Source organism: Pelobates fuscus, chromosome 10, assembly GCF_036172605.1.
Source record: "Pelobates fuscus isolate aPelFus1 chromosome 10, aPelFus1.pri, whole genome shotgun sequence".
NCBI lineage: Eukaryota > Metazoa > Chordata > Amphibia > Anura > Pelobatidae > Pelobates > Pelobates fuscus.
Genome location: NC_086326.1, coordinates 21450619 through 21474195, shown reverse-complemented (window position 1 = coordinate 21474195; position 23577 = coordinate 21450619). Strand labels below are relative to the sequence as shown.

Here is a 23577-nt window from a genome sequence, read left to right as displayed (position 1 = left end):
CTCCGCTGGTCAGAGCTGGTCAAGCGGAGGAATCCTCCATAAGGCAAAGAGTCCCTACTTTGTCTTATAATTTTAAAGAAAACTAAAGAAGACAGGAAGAAAAGAATAACAGATCCTGAGAGAGGGGGAGGAGAGGAAGAGATTGAGGAAAGGTAAGTTCGGCATGACAGTGCCGCTTTAAGGCCTTTTATAATCGTTTTTTCTGTGTACATGGACCTGATATGGGTAAAAACCATTTACTGGATTTTCAGTGGTCATTCAATCTATGTTTTAATCAATTCAAGGGATACGATATCTGGTCTTCTACTTTTGAAAAAAAAAAATTTGACAATTTTTTTTGATGTTTTTTTAAGAAACCAGAGTATTTCCTTTGTCTTTATTCCTATTTATCTATCTTTTCAATGTTAGTTGGTAGAAGCTTATTTATTTATTTATATATGTATTTATTACTTCTCCATGTGTATGCTGAGAACTGACCAGATAATTGCAATTGGAATCTAAAAAACTATTTGCCAACAGTTTGAATTCTTCACTGGAACCCTCCAGGCTTCTTAACTGGGATCCTCCGGGCTCTGGTCCCCTGTCTTTCATAGCTGAAAGCTCTCTGCCTGAGCTAAGCCTAGCAATGCAGGGCTTAGTCCAGACTGAGGGCAATTAGCTGATGCTCTAAGCCAGGGGTTGGCAACCTTCAGCACTCCAGATGTTGTGGACTACATCTCCCAAAAAGCTCTTGCTGCCATAATGCTGGCAAAGCGTCAGGCGAGACGTAGTCCAAAAACATCTGAAGTGCCCAGGTTGCCTACCCTTGCTCTAAGCCAAAAAGCTAGACGGGCAGGGCTTAGCTTAGGAGAGCTAATGGAAGCCAATAGCATGAACCTGCATTCTGACATAGTGAGGTAAGAAATTACAGAGCATAGGGAGAAGCATGAAAGATGTCTTGGAGTTGGGAGTGGTAGGAAGTAGGAAGAAATGAAGTAGAAGAAAGATGCAAGCCCTGGGCAGAACAAATAAAGCAGTTGGGAAACTAACTAGATTAGGAAAATAAATGTGGGGGGGGGGGGGGGGGGGAATGTTGACTAGCGTTCGGATGGCAAAGTTTAGGACTTTGAATTTTATTTTTGAAACTGATAAGGCGAGTGTAAGGTATGAAGAGGCTCGAAAAATAGGGAAACAGATAATGAATGACAAATTAAGTCTAGAGAAGATCTAGTCATGATGATTCCAAGAGTTGGATGGACAGTAGAACGGAAGACTAGATAGATCATCGTTGCATTAATGCTAACAGGATATTATTTTACCTGCTTCTAGCGTTAATGGATGTATCTTGATTTACCAAGTGATTTACTGTTGGAATAGGAGCACGGAACTGAGTTTAACACCGTGTTTGATTTGTATACTATAATATTACAAACTGAAAGAAAGTATCTATATAATTGTAATTCTATTTAAATACTGCCCTTTGTCCACCTAGAATTGCCTTGTTTGTGTAGGTGACGTTTTATCAAACAAATAATAATAAAGTACTTAACTAGAAAAAGTGTATTTTAGATTTCACGTGTCCTGAAGTCTTTGATAATTCTATTACCCAAGTAATTGGTAATCATTGTATATTTGGTATGTCAACCGTACTATGTATTGTCCTTGTTAATATGACTATTTCAGAAACATACTGACTCGATAAAGTGGCATAATTTTTATTAATAACATTTGTTTGTACACATATGTTTTGAAAATGAATGACACAAACCTCAGGAGTCACTGGGTGCTTTTAGAATCGGATACAAGCTTGTGACTCCAATTCACTGGCGCCATGTCGGAATGTCTGCGTTGGTACAGATAAATTGTATTACTTCTTGGATGTCTTGAAATGCCCATGCCTGCTCTAGGTGCCAAATAGAGTGGACTGGAATAGATCTAATGCACAGGCAGCGATAAGAAAACAAATATTGCTGCAGTTTTATGTTACGAGAACTGTGAAATACTAATGAAATATCAGGAAAATAAAACATGGTTATTTTAAAATATAAATACACTAAATTAATAATGTAACCTGAAAACGCTATTAAAATCAATCCAGTTAAATACCTCTAATTCATAGCAAGGATGGGGAAAAAGAGGGAAAAATAAAAGGTAGATTTTCAATGAATGCCCTGTATAAATAACCAGTTCACCAGAGATATGGGCAGAATGTAAGAAAATTGAATTATAGAGGTATGTTTGTTTAAATCATCACATGACATTAACTTGGCATTAAATAGATATTCATTGAAGAGGTATAGACAAGGCTTTAGGTATTCCTTGAAAATCTAGGTTAATTAAAGGAACACTATAGGGTCAGGAACACAAGCGTTTTCCTGACCCTATAGTGTTAAGTTAAAATCACCATCTAGCCCCCCCCTTATACTTCTAAATATTGTAAAAATCTTACTTGTATTCACGTTTGCTGCTGCTGGCTCTGACCCTGATCTGCATGCATGCCTGACATTATCAGAAGTGACTGTGAACCAATCACAATGCTTCACCATAGAATTGTCTGAGACTGTCAAGGAAGCAGATCAGGGGCAGAGCCAGCACAAGTCAAACACAGCCCTGGCCAATCAGCATCTCCTCATAGAGATGCATCATTGATTAAATGCATCTCTCTGAGGAAAGTTCGGTGTCTGCATGCAGAGGGTGGAGACACTGAATGGCAGTACTGCTCACTGTGCAGCGCTGCCCCAGGAAGCACCTCTTGTAGCCGTCTGAGGAGTGGCCAGTGGAGTTATCCCTAGGCTTTAATGTAAACATTGCATTTTCTCTGAAAAGACAGTGTTTACAGCAAAAAGCCTGAAGGAAATGATTCTACTCACCAGAACAAATACATAAAACTGTACTTGATCTGGTGACTATAGTGTCCCTTTAAATTCTTTTTCACCAGATATCACTCTCAATGGTGAGTTTGCCTTTTGATGGTCATCTGCTGTGCAAGTGGGGCATCCTCTTTTTAATTTGTCAGTAACTAGCTTTAAAAAAACAAAAACCTTTGTCATTTACCTAGGTCAAGCGCTGTTGTCCCTCAGTGCTGGCTCAGCTCCGCCCATGCCCAGGCCGTGCTCGCATTAGTATTTACCCATAGGAAAGCATTATTAAAGGGTCCGGGTTAAGGGTGATGGGAGTTTGCACCCATATCACTTCAATAAGATGAAGTGGCCTGGGTACCTACAGTGTCCCTTTAAGTACACAAATGATGTTAATGAGGGGGATCAGGGGGTCGGACGGACAAATTCACTCTAGTGTGTACCTAAAGACCTATATAGAGACATACAGTAATTTCATAGTATTAATTAATATTTTACTTGAGTCTTGGTTTCTGGATTGGATTCTGTGATAGGAACATGCATTAAAAATGTGACTGTTATCTTACTATACTATCTTTAACATATGACCTCAAAAAAAAAATATTCACAGAAATTTCAAGAAGATATCATAAGACAGCCAATAGCCTTGCATGCTACTTTACCGACAAGATTGAATAGCTAAGGAAAGAATTCTCCCCACTGACGTTCTCTTTCTCAACCACACGTAGTCCATGCCTTTCCTACCCTTCAGACTTTATTCCTGGCTACTGAAAAAGAGGTTGCTGCGCTGCTCCTTTCCCCACCACTTGCCCACTTGATCCTGTCCCATCTCACGTTATCAGATCTCTCTCCCCTTGTCTTGTGCCTTCCTTAACACACATCTTCAACTTCTCTCTCTCTCTTCTGGCCTTGTCCCTGCTGACCTTAAACATGCCACTGTAGTGCCTATCCTGAAAAAAACATCCCTTGACCTGTCCTCCCCGTCTATCGTCCCATATCCCTGCTCCCTTTTTCCTCAAAGCTTCCAGAAAGACTTGTCTTTACCAGTATGTCTCACCTTCCTCAATTCCAACTCTCTCCTTGACCCTCTTCAATCTGGCTCTCCCCCCCCTCCACTCTACTGAGTCTGTTCTTAATAAAGTTACTAATGACCTAATCGTAGCTAAATCCAAAGGTCACTACCCCATACTAATTCTTATTGACCTCTCTGCTGCCTTCTTGACACCGTTGATCATGCTCTCCTTCTTCAAACTCTTCAATCACTTCAATCTCTGTGACTCTGTTCTCTCATGGTTTTCCTCTTATCTCTCTCAAAGCTCATTCAGTGTCTCCTTTTCAAATCTCCCTTTGCCTTGTCTTGGTTGGAGTCCCTCAAGGCTCTGTCCTTGGTCCCCTTCTATATTCTCTTTGTTACTGCCTCTCTTGGCAAGCCTATTACCTCATTTGGATTACACTACCACCTGTACACTGATGACACCCAGATATATCTCTCCTCGCCAGACCTCTCCACTGCCGTCCTGCAACGTGTCACTGCTTGCCTTTCTTCCTTCTCTGACTGGATGTCCTCCTGCTTTCTGAAACTAAATCTCTCTAAAACTTTGCTCCTTGTCTTTCCTCCTACTAATACTGATTCTCCTCTTTCACTCTCCCTTCAAGTAAGTGGTATCCACATCAGTCTATCCTTGCAAGCGCACTGTCTTGGTGTCATACTTGATTCTGGCCTCACATCCAGCATGTTACCAAATTCTGTAGATTCCATCTTAAAAACATAGCCTGCATCCACCCCTTTCTTACGCAAGGAGCTTGTCCATGCTTTAGTAATTTCCCGCATGGATTATTGTAACCCTCTCCTAATTGATTTTCCCAGAAACCGTATTGCCCCACTACAGTCTGTAATGAATGCTGCCGCGAGACTGATTTTCCTCTCTAGTCGGTCCTCTCACACCTCACCCCTCTGCCAATCCATGGCTTCCTGTATCTTATAGGAGTCAATTAAAAGTGCTAACCGATATCTATAAAGCATTGACCAATTCTAGCCCCTCTATCTCTTCACAGATCTATAGGTATGCCCCTTCTCGGTCTCTCCGTTCTGCCCTTGACCTTCTCCTGTCCGCTGTTCACACCCGGATGGCCAACTCAAGCTTGCAGGACTTCTCGCGGGCTGCTCCCTTCCTATGGAATACCCTGCCTACCGCCATCAGACTCTCCCCTAGCCTTCAATCGTTTAAGAAGTGCCTTAAAACCCACCTGTCTAGGAAAGCTTATGGCCTCTTCCTCACATACCTGTCTCTTGCTCTCTCCTAAAAGGGCAGCACTCTACTCTCTTCTCCAGCTCTGCTTCACTCCCACCTTATTTGATTGCTATTTCCTGTCCTATTGTGTTTTACACCCCACCTCCTATAGACTGAAAGCTCGTTTAAGCAGGGCCCTCTTCAACCTATCGTTCCTGTAAGTTTTCTTGTAATTGTCCTATTCATATTAAATCCCCCCTCTCATAATATTGTAAAGCGCTACGGAATCTTTTGGCGCTATAAAAATGGCAATAATAATAAGACAAAGTAGGGACTACTTTTGGCTTATGTATTTTTTTCTACTCCTGACAAAATTTCACAAGCCTTTGCTAGGGATGGCTGTGAGTAAAAAGCCACGCGTGCGCGAGGTTGTAGCACTGATGTGGGCTCCTGGAATATGAAGCGTCAGGAGCTGAAGAGCATCCATCAGATGAACATGGTGGCAGCTGTGAGGGACAAAGTTTGCAAAAATAAAATTTAGAAGGTGACAAATACTTCAATGTTTTTATTGCTGCATAACATTCCAGAGATGGTTTACTCAACTTTAAGAAACAGAGTTTTTATTTGTGTTAATTACTTATGGTATATACCCTCCACTTTTTGTTGAAGTGGGACTCTGGGCAGGCTTTGGGTACTAGCTTCAGCTATAATATGTATTTCTATTTATATCATGTGATGGACAATAGACTATGCGGACAGATGGGGGAATGTAACTGAGAGGGGAAAGTGTAGGTTGTAAGCTAGATTACATTTCGAGTTACAGCATTTTACATCATCGCCAAGAACATTTGAGTAATTCCATTAACTAATCTGTCTTTTTGGGTGATGTACCCTGATGTAGTACACTTCATCGCCAGCCTGCTTCAGATCATTTTACTTGTAACTTTAATTTATGATTAACTGTCTGCTCTGTGTGGTCACAAGTCAACAGGTTGACATTTTATAAACATTAACCATTTAGCGTGACAGATATGCAGAGGATTAAACACATAAGATAACTTAATTGCACTGTTCCCACTTGATTCTCAAGTTAAAATGCACACTCATTGCCTATTATGACTCATACTCCTTCTTAAAGAATTTATAGATTTTATTCCCCAAAATGCATAGATTTGCAGGCAATTTGGGTAGCACAATATAAACGACATTAGCATACACTTCTCAACTGACCGGTAAAGAGCACAAGAACCCCCTAGCCAGGCATAGGCAACCTTCGGCACTGCAGATGTTTTGGACTACACCTCCCATGATGCTTTGCCAGCATTATGGTTGTGAGAGCATTATAGGGGCTGTAGTCCATAACATCTGGAGTGCCAAAGTTGGCCTATCTCTGCGGCCTAAGCAGTTCTTCACAGCAACTACAGTGCATGCACAAAATGCATTGCAGTTGCTGTGATTATTCCCCGGCAAGCATGAGATAAGTGTCTTACTGTATGCTGGGGACACTATAGCGTTAAGAATACAGGTTTGTGGGGGGCGTGGCCGGACCAGCGAAGTGAGCAGTCGCATGTCAGCAGCGCTCCGTACACCAAACGGACAAATAATCATAACTAGCCCGAAATACGGCACATACCGACACCCGCAAGTACTCCAGACACGTGCAAAACCATGGGGAAGAAGCTTAAAAAGCTAAAGACTCACCCGGGAGATGGCAGCAGGAAGATTGGAGACCTCTTTACAGTGAGGCCTACCTCAAAGATGGCGGCCGCAAGTAACTCCCAAGACTCATCCTCCGAGGAGGAAACACTGGATGCACCTGACGCCATACCAGAGGCCAGGGATCCGTTTGCGACAGCCCCTCTGGGCGACCTGGGAGCTCCAGCCACAAAAGGCGACATAGTAAACCTACTAAAAAATGTGCGCTCCTGGTTCCACGCCGATATGGCAATACTGCGGGAAGACATTACTGCGGTGACTGACAGGGTCAGAGTCATAGAAGAGGACCTACCCACAGTCATACAACGCCAAACAGACACGAGCACACAAGTCCAAAAACTCGAGACCTCACACAAGGCGCTGCAAGACAGATTGGACATGCTGGACGACGCACGGCAACGGAACAATGTGAAAATACGGGGCATAGCAGAAACCATAGATGACAAAGAGCTCCCCCACTTCCTCCGAAGGCTACTCGCAACGATCTTACAGCCCAGGCAAGCAAAACACACACCCCTAGAGAGCTACTACAGGCTCCCTAAATCAGCAAGGGCTCCAACAGCAGCTTCCCGCGATGTCCTTCTTCGCTTCCAAACCTACCGCGACAAGATGGCGCTTGTGGAGGCTTTCAAGACCCAGAGCCCCTTCACATTTGAAGAGATGCAGCTCACCGTATTCCAGGACTTATGCAAAGCCACACTGGACTGGAGGCGCTCAGTTCGCCGGGTGACACTAACCCTCCGGGAAGCCGGCATCAAGTACAGGTGGGGGCCAACCCACTCTCTCACTGCCACCAAAGGAGACAACACCTTCCAACTCACCTCGCCCGACGACTCCGGTGCCTTCCTGCACAACCTGGGGCTAGCGCAAGCCACCCGTCCCAGCACCTGCGCTGGAAGCTCATGGGACGTTGCAAATATTGCTCCTTTTGTGCCCAGCTCCGCAGCAGGCACAGGTTGAACTCTATCGCCCTGGTGTCAGGACTTTCACTTTTGGGTCAGACCTAAGGGAGGACCCCACCGTTCATTGAACTACGACACACGCCACCGCAAGTTATAATTGTTATTTGCTTTCAACACATTTATAATTTACTTAAGTTCCTCTGCCACCAACAGAGGGTCACCTGAGGCCATGTTTCTGTAAGGCCCCGGGAAGGGACCATAATATGTCTTTAGTTACTGGGACCCACACAGGGGACCATATTTCAGACCGTCCCTACCATCCCTCCCCAGCCAAGACGGATAGAATACTCCCTCAACCCAACTCAAAAAGGGGCCCCATCTATCCGCTCAGTCGGGAGCCAAGACAAACTGACTTCCTACGGTGCAGACTGAAGGGGGAATCCCTATAGGCACACACCCCGAGAACATAACGGTTGCCCCATGCAGCTCAGGGAACATGACGACCGCTATCACTACCCTAAAGTCCGGGCACTCTCCTAGCGGCAAGTACATAGGGCTGACTAGACGCTGAGAAGCTTCACCGCACCATCAGGACCCCCACCCTGCTCCTACCACTTAATCTAAATTACTCACTGTTAAGCTAATATAAGAGACACGGTACTAGATGACACACATCCTCCCACACAACTCTGATACGACAGGCTGCAACTAGCCTCCAGATCTGTGGGCTCAATAAAAGCCTTCACATAATGTCCAGCAATAGCATACGCGCCAGCAAAGGCATATCATGCAACAACACGTATCATCACTCTCTTATGCTGTCCCTCTGCCACCGCTAATACAGCACTACTTGAAACACCTACCACACGCCAACACAACCCACGTACACCTGACCAGAACGACAGGAACAGCATGTCGAGCAGGAGACATAAAAAAAAAAAAAAAGCTAAAGATATAGATAGATTAGTGTTATCAAGCACTGTATGTTTTAATGTTTCGAGTACTTACCTGTTTTAATTATTTACCAACTTGCAATATATACTTCACTGTTATAAATGTTTAGTGCAGCCAGAATATTCACTTATGTACCTAAAATACTGCAGTAGTAGCACACAGCAAAGCATCCTAATTCACACACATGCAGACTTACTCGCAGAAACGCTCAACCCTTGTAAACCTGCTACATCGATCTCACCTGTATTTCATTTTATATCTTAAAATGTGCATATACTCTTGCCAATGTTAAGTCTGTAACTCTTTACATATACGTACGCTGTTGTGGCGCTTGTTAATGTACTGTACCTTCCTGCACTACAAAAATAAAGAATTAAAAAAAAAAAAAAAAAAAAAGAAAAAAAAAAGAATACAGGTTTGTATTCCTAACACTATATAGTATTCCTTTAAATTATCTTAATAAATTACATATTCATTTCTTTGTAAAAATATAATGTGTCAATATAAACCTATGATGACAGGTACACTTCTGAAATCTGATGTATTTGGCAGGTTGATTTTTTTTTTTCATGAATAAAACTGTCAATGTTTGCTAGTATTGGGATTTATTTTACATATAATATACAGCATGCCTTCTATTTTAACTTTTTTGAAAAAGTCAGGTGAATTTTAAGTTGGTATACAATGTGTATTCTTTTTTTTCTTTTTAAATAATAAAACCATACGTTCGTAGCTAATAAACTTTCACATGAGACTATTAATATTGCACAAATAATTTTATTGCCAACGTTTAAACAGGAAGGGCATAATTAACGTTACCTGGTTTTCAAATAAGCATTCTGCTGCATAAATCAGCCATCTGTTTTGTGGTTTTTAAAATGCTAGTAAAAAAAAAAGTGTTTAACTACATTGGCATCCCTGAAGAATGAATCCGTAACCAACTTTGTGTTCGGAATGTTAATAGATGAAGTTTGAAAGGGACACTCTGAGCACCTATATAGCTTAATGCATTTGACAGTGTTTGGCCTCAATAACACGTTGCATTTTTCCCCCCCAAATCTTTATAGTCTTTGCACGCAATTTTTTTTTTATGTTTTGTAGAATGCTGCACCATAAGCCTGCCTCTTTAGCCACGCCCCCTCGTGCCAGAAAAATACTTCCTTATTCAATATTTGTACACAGCTCTGCCACTGACTACACTGAGTGATCTGAACTAAAATGACAAAGGCATTAATTGACATCATTTTCTCCATGAGCACTGGCTGATATATATATATTTTTTTTGTCTCATGATCCTCTTCTTCCATGCTCTTCTTCCAGGTGACACGGATTGGCCTTACTATTTACAAAACCAAACAACATGGGTTCCAGGTGTTGAGTGGGTCTGCAGGCTTCTTACTGGCTGGATACTCTGTAGGTAAGCACTGACTTTATGACTACCATTCACTAATCAGCCACAATAGAGGGGTGACATGCAATGAAGCTAAAATGTCATGAACGTTTCCCTGCATGGGGACGTGTTTCTAAGCAGGGCCAATTGCCCCAGTGCAGGGCATGCTGTTGAAGATTTAAGTATATATTTAACTCATTAAATATAGATAGTTATTCACTAAAGTGAAAATTGTGGGGAATCCAATGTCAACTTCAAGTTTTAGGTCAAACCGTAAGTGTAGCAGATATTAAGAATTTTTACGATTCAGCTATTTTGACATTGAATTTTACTTTGAATCCTCACTTTAGTTTAATGCAAAACAATACATTGTCATAATTAAACAGTCTTTACCAACACCACACACTATTTACAAAGCTACCAAGACTAGAGTATTTATTTAGAGTTATCTACAGTGTATAGAAGCAAAAAAAAATACTTAATGATATTAATTTTGGTTTTCTTTTGATTTTAACCACTTGCATACACTGGTTGTTGTGTGACGGCAATATTCTACTGCTTAGAATTTACATGGCGTTACAAGGGGATCGAGACATTCCACGGCAATTCACCCAGCACCTAACTGGATTATCATTGACAATGTTGCAAACAGGAGAACTTTATGTTCCCTGTAAAGCTCTCTGGATTTTCTGGGCTTTCTGAGAAAGGCATTGTGTAAGGGAAAACCTTCGTTCTACCCGTGTCGGAGATGTGATCCGCATGGATTTCATAGGACACAATGTCAGAGCATAGCATGTGGGCATGCTATCTGTGGAATGGCATCTTTGGAGTAATTTTCAAAGCCTGTATGAAATCAGGGTCACCTCTACGCAGCCAGCAGTGACATGAAAAGCATGCTATGAAGCTGCCTGGGGGGGTTCTAAGATCAACATGCTCAAACCGGAATCCTATCTCCTTAACACTTGTAGTACCAGTCTAAAAGGCATATAGTTCAGACTAATAATAAAGGAATTTTAATGATTTATTTTTTTTGTTGGGGATATATGCACCATCTGCTTCATTTTTAATATTAGATACTAAACATAAGTTAGAATTTTATAAGAGGATTGTTTTATATTTTTAAAATGTTATTCATGTTGTTTTTGTTGTTCAAATTCAGGTTTCTACCTGTGCTATTTAATTAGTTGGTATTGCAATACATTTGTTTTTAGTTTTTGAAATCCATATGAAATATATATTTCAGTACTGTAATCGGTACAATCAGTAAAATGAAGACACCGTTCTGCAGTCTCCATGTTACTTGGTGCATATCTTCACCCATTAAGGAACTAGAATCGTCCGGCCAATTTATTCCTGCGATAGAACTTTTTCCGGGACAGTCAAATGTTGGTTCAACTTTGCAGAATTTGGTAACCGAGATTCCGATTTGGGAACTGAATTAGGAGAACTAAAATAGAGAAGAATGCAAAAACTGGGCCAGTGTGCTACAAAATATATACATTATATCATATTATAATATGAGCCTGCCAGTTCATTGTAGATGCAGTAATTCATTGACGGGTAAATGGACGTCATGACGTGCAGACGTGCTGAGGCGTGCTGACGCGCTGACGGCGTGATGACGGAAGAGGAGGGGCGGCCCGCCATGTAATGGTGCGCCCGGCGGGAGACGACCTCGAGAAGCACCAGGTCTCTTTCTCTCCAATATCGTATGCCATCAACTGAAAGGGGTCATCTAGAACTGCAGAAATTTAGAAATATATCGGGGGCAGTTTGACCTCTCGCAGCCTCTAATCATTAGAGGGACAGCCAGCTTCTCAACCATGCTGGATTCCAGGACTCCCGTGTCTCAGCTCTTAATGATCAGCCACGCTGAAAATTGATACGGGACAACCGGATCTTCAGAGACGCTTTACTGTGGTAATATATATCAGCCGCCGAGCTGTCTCAATCTGCTGTTTCAATCTAATCTAATCTGTAGCCGCAGAAAAAAAAAATACAAACCAGCCGCTGAGCTGTTATAATATGAGGCTGCAGTTTATTCTACTTTGGAGTTGTACCTGCTGACATAAAATACTGTCATAAAATACTGACATACAACGCTGCAGTTGTAATAATTGGAGGGAAAGGGAAAGGAGAAAAAGAAAAACTTTTTTTTTTATTTTTTTTTTTTTTTATTCGTTTTTCTGATGTGAATTAATACTCATTTATTATATATTTAGTCTGGTTACTTATCCCAATTGGGGGATATATTTTGTCAAAGTCAGATTATATACTTTTTTATTAAAGTCAGCCTACCTATTACTGGAGTGACTGCAATTTAGTTAATTCCATACTATGGCTGCTAAAAAGGCACAAGACTCAAAATCCTCTATGAGGAAAGAGAAAAAAGATACATCCCAGGACAAATCTCTGTCAACGTATTTCTCGCCTCAACACAAAAGTCTTAAACAGAAGATGAATGATACTGATGCTAGCTTGGAAATCCTTGACTCAGAGGCCAATAAGGAGCCTTTAACAATTACTTTCCTATGCTCTACCCTAAAGGACAATCTACAACAGATAAAAATGGAACTCGCCGCAACTGCCGCAGAAATAAAATCAGAAATAAAACAAGAAATAAATGTACTAGCGGCAAAAATAGATAAATTTGAAGATCAAATTAAAGATTTGGAATTTAATGTAAAAAATCTAGCAGAAGAATGCCAAAAGGCTCACCATAAGATCGCAGATCTGGAACTTAAAATGAATGATCTCGAAGACCGGTCCAGACGTAAAAACTTGCGCTTTAGGAATATCGCAGAAAAGGGAAGAACGGAAGACCTAAGACAAACCTTGATGGAATATTTTTCAGCTCTGGGCGTGGAGTATAACTCACACAATCAGTATATAGAAAGGTGCCATCGACTATTTAAACCTCAATCCATTCAGAACGAGGCTCCGCGAGACATCATTGTATGTTTTATCACTTATGATTTCAAAGAAAAAATTTGGAAAGCTGTAAGAGAGAATCAGTTAACCTCGGGGTGTTTCCAAAATGTAAAAGTGTTCCAGGACCTATCGTTTGAGACGAGAACAAAAAGGAAATCGTTTAGCGCAGCTACTCAAATTCTTAGACGACATGAAATAAAATACAGGTGGCTCTATCCTCTCAAAATAAGTCTGTCATACGAAGGGAAAAGAGAGCTATTTGAGTCCAATACCAAATTAATAGACTGGCTGAAAAGGAACAATTTGACTTTGTAAATAGATGATCTAAGGGTTAAGGTTGGGGTCGGAGACCAGAATATATATGCATATTTTTTTTTTTTTTTTTTTTTTTCTCTTACGGTGCCCTTCGGTCTAGGGCTTATGGGTGCAATGATTGTTATGAATTATCAATAACCTTCCCCCTCAGGGTTAATGGGTAGAAAGAGAAAGGAAAGAAGGAAGGGGGAAAAAGAAAAAAAAAAAAGAGAAAAAAAGAGAGAAAGTTTCTTTTTTGAAAATTTCACATTTGTACCCCTAGAAGAGCCTAATGAAATGGTCACTGAGGATAACAAGCCCTATTATAGGTTTTGAATATTGATGGGTCTATTGATAACTTGGCAAATTCATGTGTGTTAGTAAATGGTTGGTGCAGCACAGTTGAATTTAACTTAAAATGACACTACTTTAAAGGAATGCTTGATTTTTAAGATGGGTGTTAGGTTAAAAGGTAAAGAGAAAATGGAAATAGTAAAGGTGCACAAAGAAAATATAAATGACAGGGTGGAATAGGAATAAGATACTGAAGAAAGAAGGGGGAAGGAAACTGTAAATTAGGTGTATAAACGGTCAAATTAATATTAAGATGGCTCCTTTTTTATACCAACACAAATTGATATTTTTTTTTTTTTTTTTTTTTTTTTTTTTTTCTTTCCCCTACAACAGTAACGTGTGTAATGTCACAATTATATAAATAGTTACATATTATGTAGTTTAACACTACTGTGGAAGGATACCCACGAGTATATTCGGTTTCACAGTGATAAAATGACACAATATAATATAATAGAGGGACACATTGATAAAATGACATAACACAATATAATATAGCGATATATTTTTTATGAAATAGGATATGTTTGAATATCTTCACGAGGTTAATAAACATTTTTGGCTAATCACGAATAGTATATTTGCTATATAATAGCCTCAATAATAGAATAATAGCCTTAATAATAGAATAATTTAAGAAATTGGTCACGGTGTAGATTATGGGGACACACAATGTACAAATTATGATATAAGTTCTGTTTGAAAGATAATTTTTTTTTTTTCTTTTTTTTTTTTTTTTTTTTTTTCTCCTCATTTAGATATTAGTTATAGTTGACTTTGCTAGGACAGCTCGCTGGGCCTAGTGGCCGGCTTGCCCCTCTTGGTGTAGTGATACTACACTGTTTCCGTTGATCTCTATTACTACCAGAGATCTACGGTTAATTCTTTTTTTTTTTTTTTTTTTCTTTTTTCTGATTTTTTCTCTAGCTATCGGCTGGATGAAGATGATGGATCTGTTTCGATTCAATTTTAATTTGTTTGTGTTTGGTGTAGTCTGGTGTCTTGCTGTGTTGTTTTTTTTTCTGTCTGTTTTTTCTTTTTTTAGAGCATATGAATTTTTTGATAAATCCAGGACAACAAAAGATATTAAAATTCCTGCACATGGATACTGGGGGTTTCAACATAAGTATATTCGAATAACTTATTGACAAACAGAAATGTTAAAATTTCTATCTTTAAATGTCCAAGGGTTAAATACCAATAAAAAAAGGAGCAGATTATATGATACTCTTGGGGAACATAACATTCAAGTGGCATTCTTACAGGAAACACATTGGCTGCAGGGTCTTAAGCAAAGATGGGGTGGGGACAAATTTGTTAATATAGTTCATGCTTCCTTAAGAGACAAGAAAAAAAGAGGAGTTGCAGTTGTTTTCAACAGCAATATAGATTTGCAAATTGAATATATCGAATTGGACCCAAAAGCTAGATATATAATTATCGTTTGTGTAATGGATAAACTGTCCTATACTTTAGTAAATGTATATCTACCGAATGTCGACCCTATGACAAAGTTTCTATCTATAATGGATAGAGTTGATAAAGTATCTAAGGGATATCTAATTATAGCTGGAGATTTTAATTGTGTGGCGAACCCTAAAATGGATAAGACATATACTCCGACTACTTCAATTGATAAAAGAATGGTCAAACAGTCTAAAAAATTTAATAACATTTGTAAACAATATAATTTACATGATATTTGGAGACTATTACATCCACTGGAAAAAGACTACTCCCACCAATCGTGTGTGCATGGCTCATACTCACGTATTGATCTATGTCTATTAGACGCTAATTCGATACCCTTATGTAATTCAATTGAAATTAAAGAGAGTATATGGTCTGATCATAGCCTCATTCTAATAGACTTTGGCAAGAGATCTTCTAGGGTACGCACTACTTGGAGACTGAATGATGCTCTTATCAATGATACGAAAAATAAGGAAGAATTAACCCAATTATTAAAATTTTTTTGGTTAGAAAACAGCTCCTCTGATACATCGCCGGCAAATAACTGGTGTACACACAAATCAGTTATGCGAGGTTATCTAATTAAATTAGCCCATATAACGAGATCTATGAAGGGTAAGACCCTATCTGATCTGTATATCGAGTTCTATAACTTGTCTAAGTTAAATAAACAAAATCCATCTGCAGAAATGAAAACTAAAATAAATGATGTACAAAAACAAATTAATTTAAAAGTGGAAGAAAAAATTAAATTAAATATTTACAAATTAAGATTAAAAAACTATTGTACAGGTAACAGAGCTAATAAAAATTTGTCAAAAAGACTACAAAATTACCACGCAAAAAATCGAGTAGAACAACTGATAGATGGCCAAAAGGTCTATTCTACACCCGCTGCAATAGGGGAGAGATTCAATCAATTTTATGAAGATCTATATAACCTCAAAATGTCCCCTAATCTAATGGATATTCAAAACTATTTAGCGGACACTCAGATCCCAAAAGTTTCAGCGCATGATCTATTAATTTTAAATAGGATTATTTCGGCTGATGAAGTTAAATTCCAAATAAATAGACTCCCTATTAATAAAACCCCGGGCCCTGACGGTTTTACGAATCTATATTATAAACAGATGCAGTCCTTATTAATCAATCCTTTAACAGACATGTTTAATCAAATAGCTCTAAACAAACTTTTTCCAACTGAATTACTACAGGCTAATATTATTCCGATATTGAAACCTGATAAAATTAGTAACAACCCTAGTAATTATAGACCTATAGCTTTGATTAATGTGGATATGAAGATCTATGCGGCCATAATTGCTGACAGAATTAAGACTATTATTGCGACATTGATTCATCCAGATCAGATAGGGTTTGTCCCGGGTAGGCAAGCATCAAACAACACTAGAAGAATAATTGACACTCTAGACTGGGCTAACAGATATCGGATTCCCTTCCTGGCCCTGTCATTAGATGCCGAAAAAGCATTTGACAGGGTCGGGTGGGGTTATCTTAGCGAACTTCTTATTGCGTTTGGGTTCACTGGATGGATACACGACGCCATTATGGCTCTGTATTCCTCCCCTACAGCGAGAACGGTAGGACCAAATATCACAGCAGGGTGGTTTGCACTTAAAAACGGCACACGACAAGGATGTCCTCTTTCCCCCCTGCTGTATATCTTGTCTATTGAGCCTTTGGCAATCAATATTAGGAATAATCCTTTGATCCAAGGTGTCCATACGAATTCGATGGACGCTAAAATATCATTATACGCGGACGATGCGTTACTCACTCTTACATCCCCAGAGTCTTCTCTAAAATTTCTTTTTTTTTTTTTTTTTTTTAATTCTTTATTTTTGTGTGCAAAGTGGTAACAACATTGTGAACGATGCCACAACAGCTATTTGTTCACGAGTAACACATGCATTTAAAACAAACATGGCTAAATTATTCTTGCATTTTTTAGATTTACATGAATATTGCAAAAAGGAAAAAGCATATCAGTGTTGTAATGGTTTTAGGCCCTGTGAGGGATCAGTATTCATGTAGCCTAGTGATTAAATAGTTGGCTCCAAAGGGCTTCCCCCGGGGGGGGGGGGGGGGGGAGGAGGGATGTCAAGGTATCATGCTACAATTTGGCTATATTGTGCCTTTATGTGTAGTGTGCTCGTGCCAGCGTCAGTGTGCGGGTGTTTAGGGAACCTGCTGTGTAGTTGATCGTGTATTCTTTTATGTGATTGGCTATGTCTTAAACGGTGGTCATCCTCGTGAGGCCCCTTTGTGTTGCCCACTAAAGACATAAAAAATAGGCCGTATCCCCTATAACTGAGGTGTATGAAAAACAAAACAAAAAAACAAAAGTATATCTAAACAGTAAGATCATGCCAACGTTACATGTTAGTGTCCAGAGAGAGTTAGTAAGTCTGAGTGTTGAAGTCTCTGACTTTGCGGATCATTGCTTCTGCGTGGTTGGTGGAACGGGGTGGTGAGGGTAATCCTTCTAGTAGTGGCTGGTCTTCATCTTTTCAGGTGGGCGATCCGCCAGAAGAGAATCTAGGGGAGTCCCGTGGGACGAATTCTCGGATGCCGGCCGGGTTCAGCTGGGACGGGCTTCTGTTGTTTTCTGGCGCCTTTGGCAGTATGCCGATGGTTTGCAGGTGGGTTTCCAACTCTTGCCGGTTCTGTGCCTTGAAGTGTGTCTCGTTATGGGTAAACTGTATGGCCCGAGGAGTGCCCCATCTGTATTGGATGTCGCTGGTGCGGAGATGGTGTAGAAGGGGCTGCAGTGTTTTCCGCCAGTTGATCGTATTTCTGGTCAGGTCAGGAAACACCGTGAGCGACGACCCTTCAAACTTTAGGGGAGTTTTGCCCCGCAGTGCCGTGAGGAGAGCGGTCTTGTCCGCCAGCGTTTGAAATCGCAAAATAAGATCCGCGGTCGCCGCCCTCGGGGCTCGAGGTGACTTCGGCAGCCGGAACATGCCATCTAGTTTAACCGTTTTCACCTGTTTCGGTGGGAACAGGCTTTCCAGGAGGCGCCTGACATAGTGGGGTAAGTCCGCAGGAGCCACCGAATCCGGTATCCCCCTTACTTTGAGGTTGTAACGTCTCCTCTGATCTTCCATGGCATCTAGGCGGTCAGCAGTCGCAGTTTGCCCGTTGATCAGGTCAGTTAATTTCTGTTCGACATTTTGGAGCCGCTCCCCCTGGGTGCTAGTGCATGCCTCCAACTGGGTAATTTTTATTGTGGCTCCTTCTATGGCCTTACGGTAGCCAGCCATGTCTGCTGCCAAATCTTTGCGGAGTTCCGCCAACATAGCCTTGAGCTGGTCAGCCGTGACCGGGTCCCCGGTTGGTAGGCTTCTGGTCTTGCCCTCCGAAGGGTGTCTGTATGCGGCCCCCTCTGGGACTTCTGTAGTGAAATCCTCCGATGAGTACGAGGACAGATCGTCAGGCAGCGCCATTTTGGACCATGCGGCCTGTTGCGTGGCCCGGAGCATTTCTCCGATATCCCTCCCGTGCGGGCTTTTGTCGGCCTTCGCCTTTTTAGATTTTCTGCCCATGGCCTTCCTGCGTACACCAGGGTTGATTGTGGGTGATATCTGGCCCGATTTCCACCGTATAATACCGCTTTGTGGTAGTCAGAGACGGAGCTCTGAAAAATGCGACTTCTCTGCTGCACGGTTAGCTCCGCCCCCCTCTAAAATTTCTAATGATCGAAATTAATAAATATTCTACAATTTCGAACTTTAAGCTAAATATAACCAAATCCACAGTAATGTATGTGAATATGAACAATGACCTGGTAAACACTTTAGCCCACGCCTATAAATTCGTATGGACAGACTTGGAATTAAATTATCTAGGACTATATATAACTGCCAAAGTGACAGCTATAATGGAGAGGAATATAATGTTCTTTATGAGAAATATGAATCTCAAACTAAAAAGATGGAAAAATTTAGAAACTTCCTGGCAAGGCAAAATAAATATTATTAATGCGTATATATTGCCTAAATGGCTATACTTATTCTCTATGATTCCACTCAAAGTCCCTGGGCCCTGGTTGGCTATGATTCAATCCAGTTTCAATAATTTTATCTGGAATAATAAAAAACCTAGAATTGCTCAAAAGATATTAACTAGAAAACTGTCGAACGGAGGTTTAAACTTTCCTAGTATTACCTACAGTTATCATGCTAATATTATTAGACATATCTACCTCCTTCAGGACCCTGAGCAGGTCTTAGAATCATGGTATACTATTGAATCTGAAATGGTCCAAACAGATAGACTGCAACACTCGATGTGGATAGTTACAAAGAACTCTCTAATGAATTTGTTTAAGAACTCAACGATACTATTCCAAATCCTAGAAGAGTGGTTATTAATTAAGAAAAAACTAGCCCTAGGAAATATGATACCCAAATCATGCACAATTGACATACTGCAAATTCTTATAGAAGATCTTTCTTTAAAGAATTGGGCTAACGCTGATAGAATAAAGTTTTCACAAATTATGCAAGGAGATAATATTTTGCCATTTCAGAGCATAATTGATATTTTCTACATTCCACGCAGGGAAATTTTTACTTATCTGCGGATAAAAAACTATATCCATAAAAATGTGCTCAAATCGTCTTCTATCTATGCGAAAAAGTTGGAAGTTATATTTAAGTCTCAACCCATTAAAAAGAGCATGTCTGTCGCCTTATCAATGCTGGAAGTTCTTAAAGAGTCCCCATATAGTTTGATTAAGAAGTGGGAACAAGATTTAGAACTGCAAATTTCTTTAGACGACTGGAACTCCTCTTTGAGTTGGGTGAATAAATATATCCATTGTCTGAACCTGTCGGAATGCCACTTCAAAGTTCTCTATAGATGGTATTATACACCTGCTAGACTAGCTAAAATGTTTCATTCTTCTGATCCAACTTGTTGGAGATGTGGTAGCCATTTAGGTACTTACATACATATCTGGTGGACATGTCCAGCTGTTAAGTCTATCTGGTCTTGGGCGTTTAATATTTTCTCATTAATGACTACAAACAGAATTCCGGAGAATGCTGCTTCGGCTATTTTACATCTGAATCTGTCTTTCGATTCACAAAGAGATTTCTGTTTTGCCATTCATTCTTTGGTTGCGGTTAAAATCATTATCGCAAGACACTGGAAAGTATCTAAGTCGTTTGAAAAAAGACTATTGATAGACCAAATTAGATTCCAATTATCAATGGAATATGAGTTGATCAATAATGCGACTTTTACCTCTAAGAAAAAAAGATGGTATTGTGAATGGTTAGACAAATATAGTATATTATTTGGATAGTTCTACTATGGCTATAGTGGATATCTGTATAGATAGAGAAAGAAGGGATAAAATTAAAACAGAAGCCAATAACCTCAGTTCATGGAAAGGGAGTTGTTTGTTAGGATGCTCTAAGGAAATTTTTTTTTTTTTTTTTTTTTTTTTTTCCTTTTTGTCTGTTGTTGTTTTTTTTTTTTTTTTCTGTCGTGGTCAATCTATGTTAGTATGCTGCTATGCTGGTTTATAATTGAATATGCGATTACTGTGTTTGATTATGTACCATCTATCACTTATATATTTGTTTGATACTTGTGTACACTTGTTGATCTGTATTAGTTTCAGCATACTCGTTGTCTATGTTAAATAACAATGAAAAACTTTTTCAATAAAGGTATAATAAAAAAAAATAAAAAAATATCATATTATAATATGCATATACCGTATTTGGAGTACACGTATATCAGCATTTTCCCACTATTTGGTTCACAGAGCAAGTGAGGAAAATTAACGAAAAGATGGAAACACAGGAGGAGCAGTAAAAATCTATATTTATTAAATCTATAATTTATAAATACAGATTTTTATTTTTACTGCCCCTCTATTTTCACCTCTATTGGTCACTTCTCGCTTGAGCTGTGAATAAATTCAGCATTGAGTGACTGTCACCTTTACATCAATCATCTTTTTTCCCCATTAATCCTCTCTTCTTTTTTCTTTTTCTTTTGGCATCTTTTGGAAACCCAGAATCCCGAATCGAAACAAACTTGCTTGTCCATTGTGCATTGTGGTTGGTTCATAATTTGGTTACATTTTGTCTCAGAGTTCAGGCATTCAACTGATTGGGTCAAATTCAGCCGAAGTCTACCCTTTACCATTATCACAGTCTGGTCTCAAACACTGTGCCAGCATGAAATACATAAAGGAATTCTGTTGTGGCAGGAAAACAAAGCCTCGCACCTCCCCTTCTATCGGCACTGAAGGTCACTTACCTGAATCAAACCCCGCCCACGCTCCTCCCCCGCCGGCCTCGCTTGCATTAGGATTTTCCCATAGGAAAGCATTCATCGATGCTTTTTTGTGGGGAAAATCTGATGCTGGAGGTCCGTGAGGACGTCCAGCATGAGATAACGGACCAAAGATCTGCTTGGATTCCGGAAGCCCTCTAGTGGCTGTCTGGTAGACAGCCACAGAGGGCAGACTTAGAGCTGCAATGTAAACATTGTAATTCTCTGGAACTTCAATGTTTTACATTGCAGCACTAAGTGCAAAAGGGTCACAGCACCCAGATTACTTCAATTAGCTGACGTGGTCTGGGTGCCTACAGTGTCCCTTTCGTGAGCTGCATAGTGTACGTTTTTGGGCGCTGAGAAGCTTGGCAACTCGAAATTGGATTTTGTCATTTTTGTTGTTATGTATTTATTGCCATAGCAAAGAAAACAAACAAACTGAAAGATCATCTTAACTTCCGTTGAATTACAAATTCTAGGCCAAACTAGCTGATCTGGAAAAATGCATGTGGCACTGCTTGCCTATGTCAGTCAAAAGATGACCATTCTTTTTAGTTCTCCAAAAATGCCTGAATAACCCAGGGGGACTTTGACACTTTTCCCCCATCGAACTCTGTTTGGATTCCCTGGTCAATTATCCACAATTCAGTTTAATGAATCGTGGTGTTAGTGTGGTATTGTTTAATGCAGAGACCTACACTCAATGCATTGTGTGCAGTACGTGGCTATTTTGCTGAATCAGATGAGGATATTATCCATAGCTATATACAGGATATGAGAAGTGCGGGAACTTATCCCAGAGCATATTTGTGACAGAATGACAGTCACACCTATAGGACAGCCAACAAGGGATTTTCTTAAGAAGTACGCTATTGAATTGTCCCTGAGTAAAGAAAAGCCATTACAGGTTTGGAAAAGATAGGACATGACCCACAATTGGGAACAGCAGTGTAAATCTAAATGGCAAAGTTTATGTTTGTAACATAGCTTTCAATTTTCATTTTATTGCTCCCTCTAACTGACTGCAAATTATTCTTGGTGACATGCCCACTATAAGTGGCAATTCTATTTAGATTGGCAGGCAGTTGTAGGTGTCCACAGTGTTGAATTCGTAAAATCTGACAGCTAAGCGCACCTGAAACTTAGACATACCATGACAACGTGGCAACAGCTTGTTACAGACTAGGAGTGACCATTGTGTTTTGCAATTGTACAGTCATAAACGAAATGCTTTATATGACTGTAGACTGATCTACTTTGCTTAGCGTTCATTTAAAGGTAGACAATACGATACATTTCTGTTTATTGAATTGTGTATTTTTGTCAAAGTATCTGAAATAGATCTACAAATGTTACATTTTTTTAGTGTTTGCATGTATCTGTTTTAGGACTTAAATGTTTTTAAAAAAACTATTTTTAGTTTAGTCCAGATGTACATCCCAAAAAACACGTTTTGGGAAAATAGAACAAGGAACAGGTATACTACTGACCCTCTTACCTCTCCTCAGTAAGGGTATTACAAAGATTCAAACACAATCACAATGTGAGACAGCAGAATGTGCGTAAAAAATAACAAACCAAAAATGTCACAGTGACGTTTTGATCTATACATTTGTTAGCTAATGGTTGGGGAAAAGAGGTGGGAAATCTTCACGAGTCAGGAATAATAATCCGGTAGAGACATTTTAAATTTTCCTGGTTATCAATAGAATACAATACAAAATATAATGAATGGGATAATAGGGAAGTGTACAAAAGAAATCCGCATTGAGTGCCCACATTGGCACGTTTTTTTTTTGTTTGTTTTTTAAATGGAAAGAGAAAAAAAAGGAATAGTGGTTTAATCCACAATGAAATAATACTGGTTGCCTTGTTGCCTTATAAAATTAAACCATAACTTGATCTACTAATCAAATACAAAGTGCATACTTTATATAAATATAGCTAAAAATTCAGGATGTCTTTTTCTTAATTTTAAAGGAGAAGTATATTCATTTGCAGAATGCATTATGACAGACATGTTCATATTGTTGGAAGATATTCTTTACAGTGTTGTCAAATGTATTCATGTAAGAGATACATGATCGTACATTTTTACGATGCTTGGGAGAAAGTCCATTTAACCCCTTAAGGACCAAACTTCTGGAATAAAAGGGAATCATGACGTGCCACAC

The 23577-nt window shown here is 39.6% G+C and overlaps 1 protein-coding gene across 1 annotated transcript in view; it reads left to right on the top strand.

The window, feature by feature from the left end:
* The window catches only part of HOGA1 (4-hydroxy-2-oxoglutarate aldolase 1), a 48813-nt gene that overhangs the window by 15641 nt on the left and 9595 nt on the right, over positions 1-23577 (top strand). Inside the window, exon 5 of the mRNA XM_063434106.1 lies at positions 9961-10057. Coding sequence (XP_063290176.1) covers positions 9961-10057 — 97 coding nt within the window. The remainder of the gene's footprint in view (positions 1-9960; positions 10058-23577) is intronic.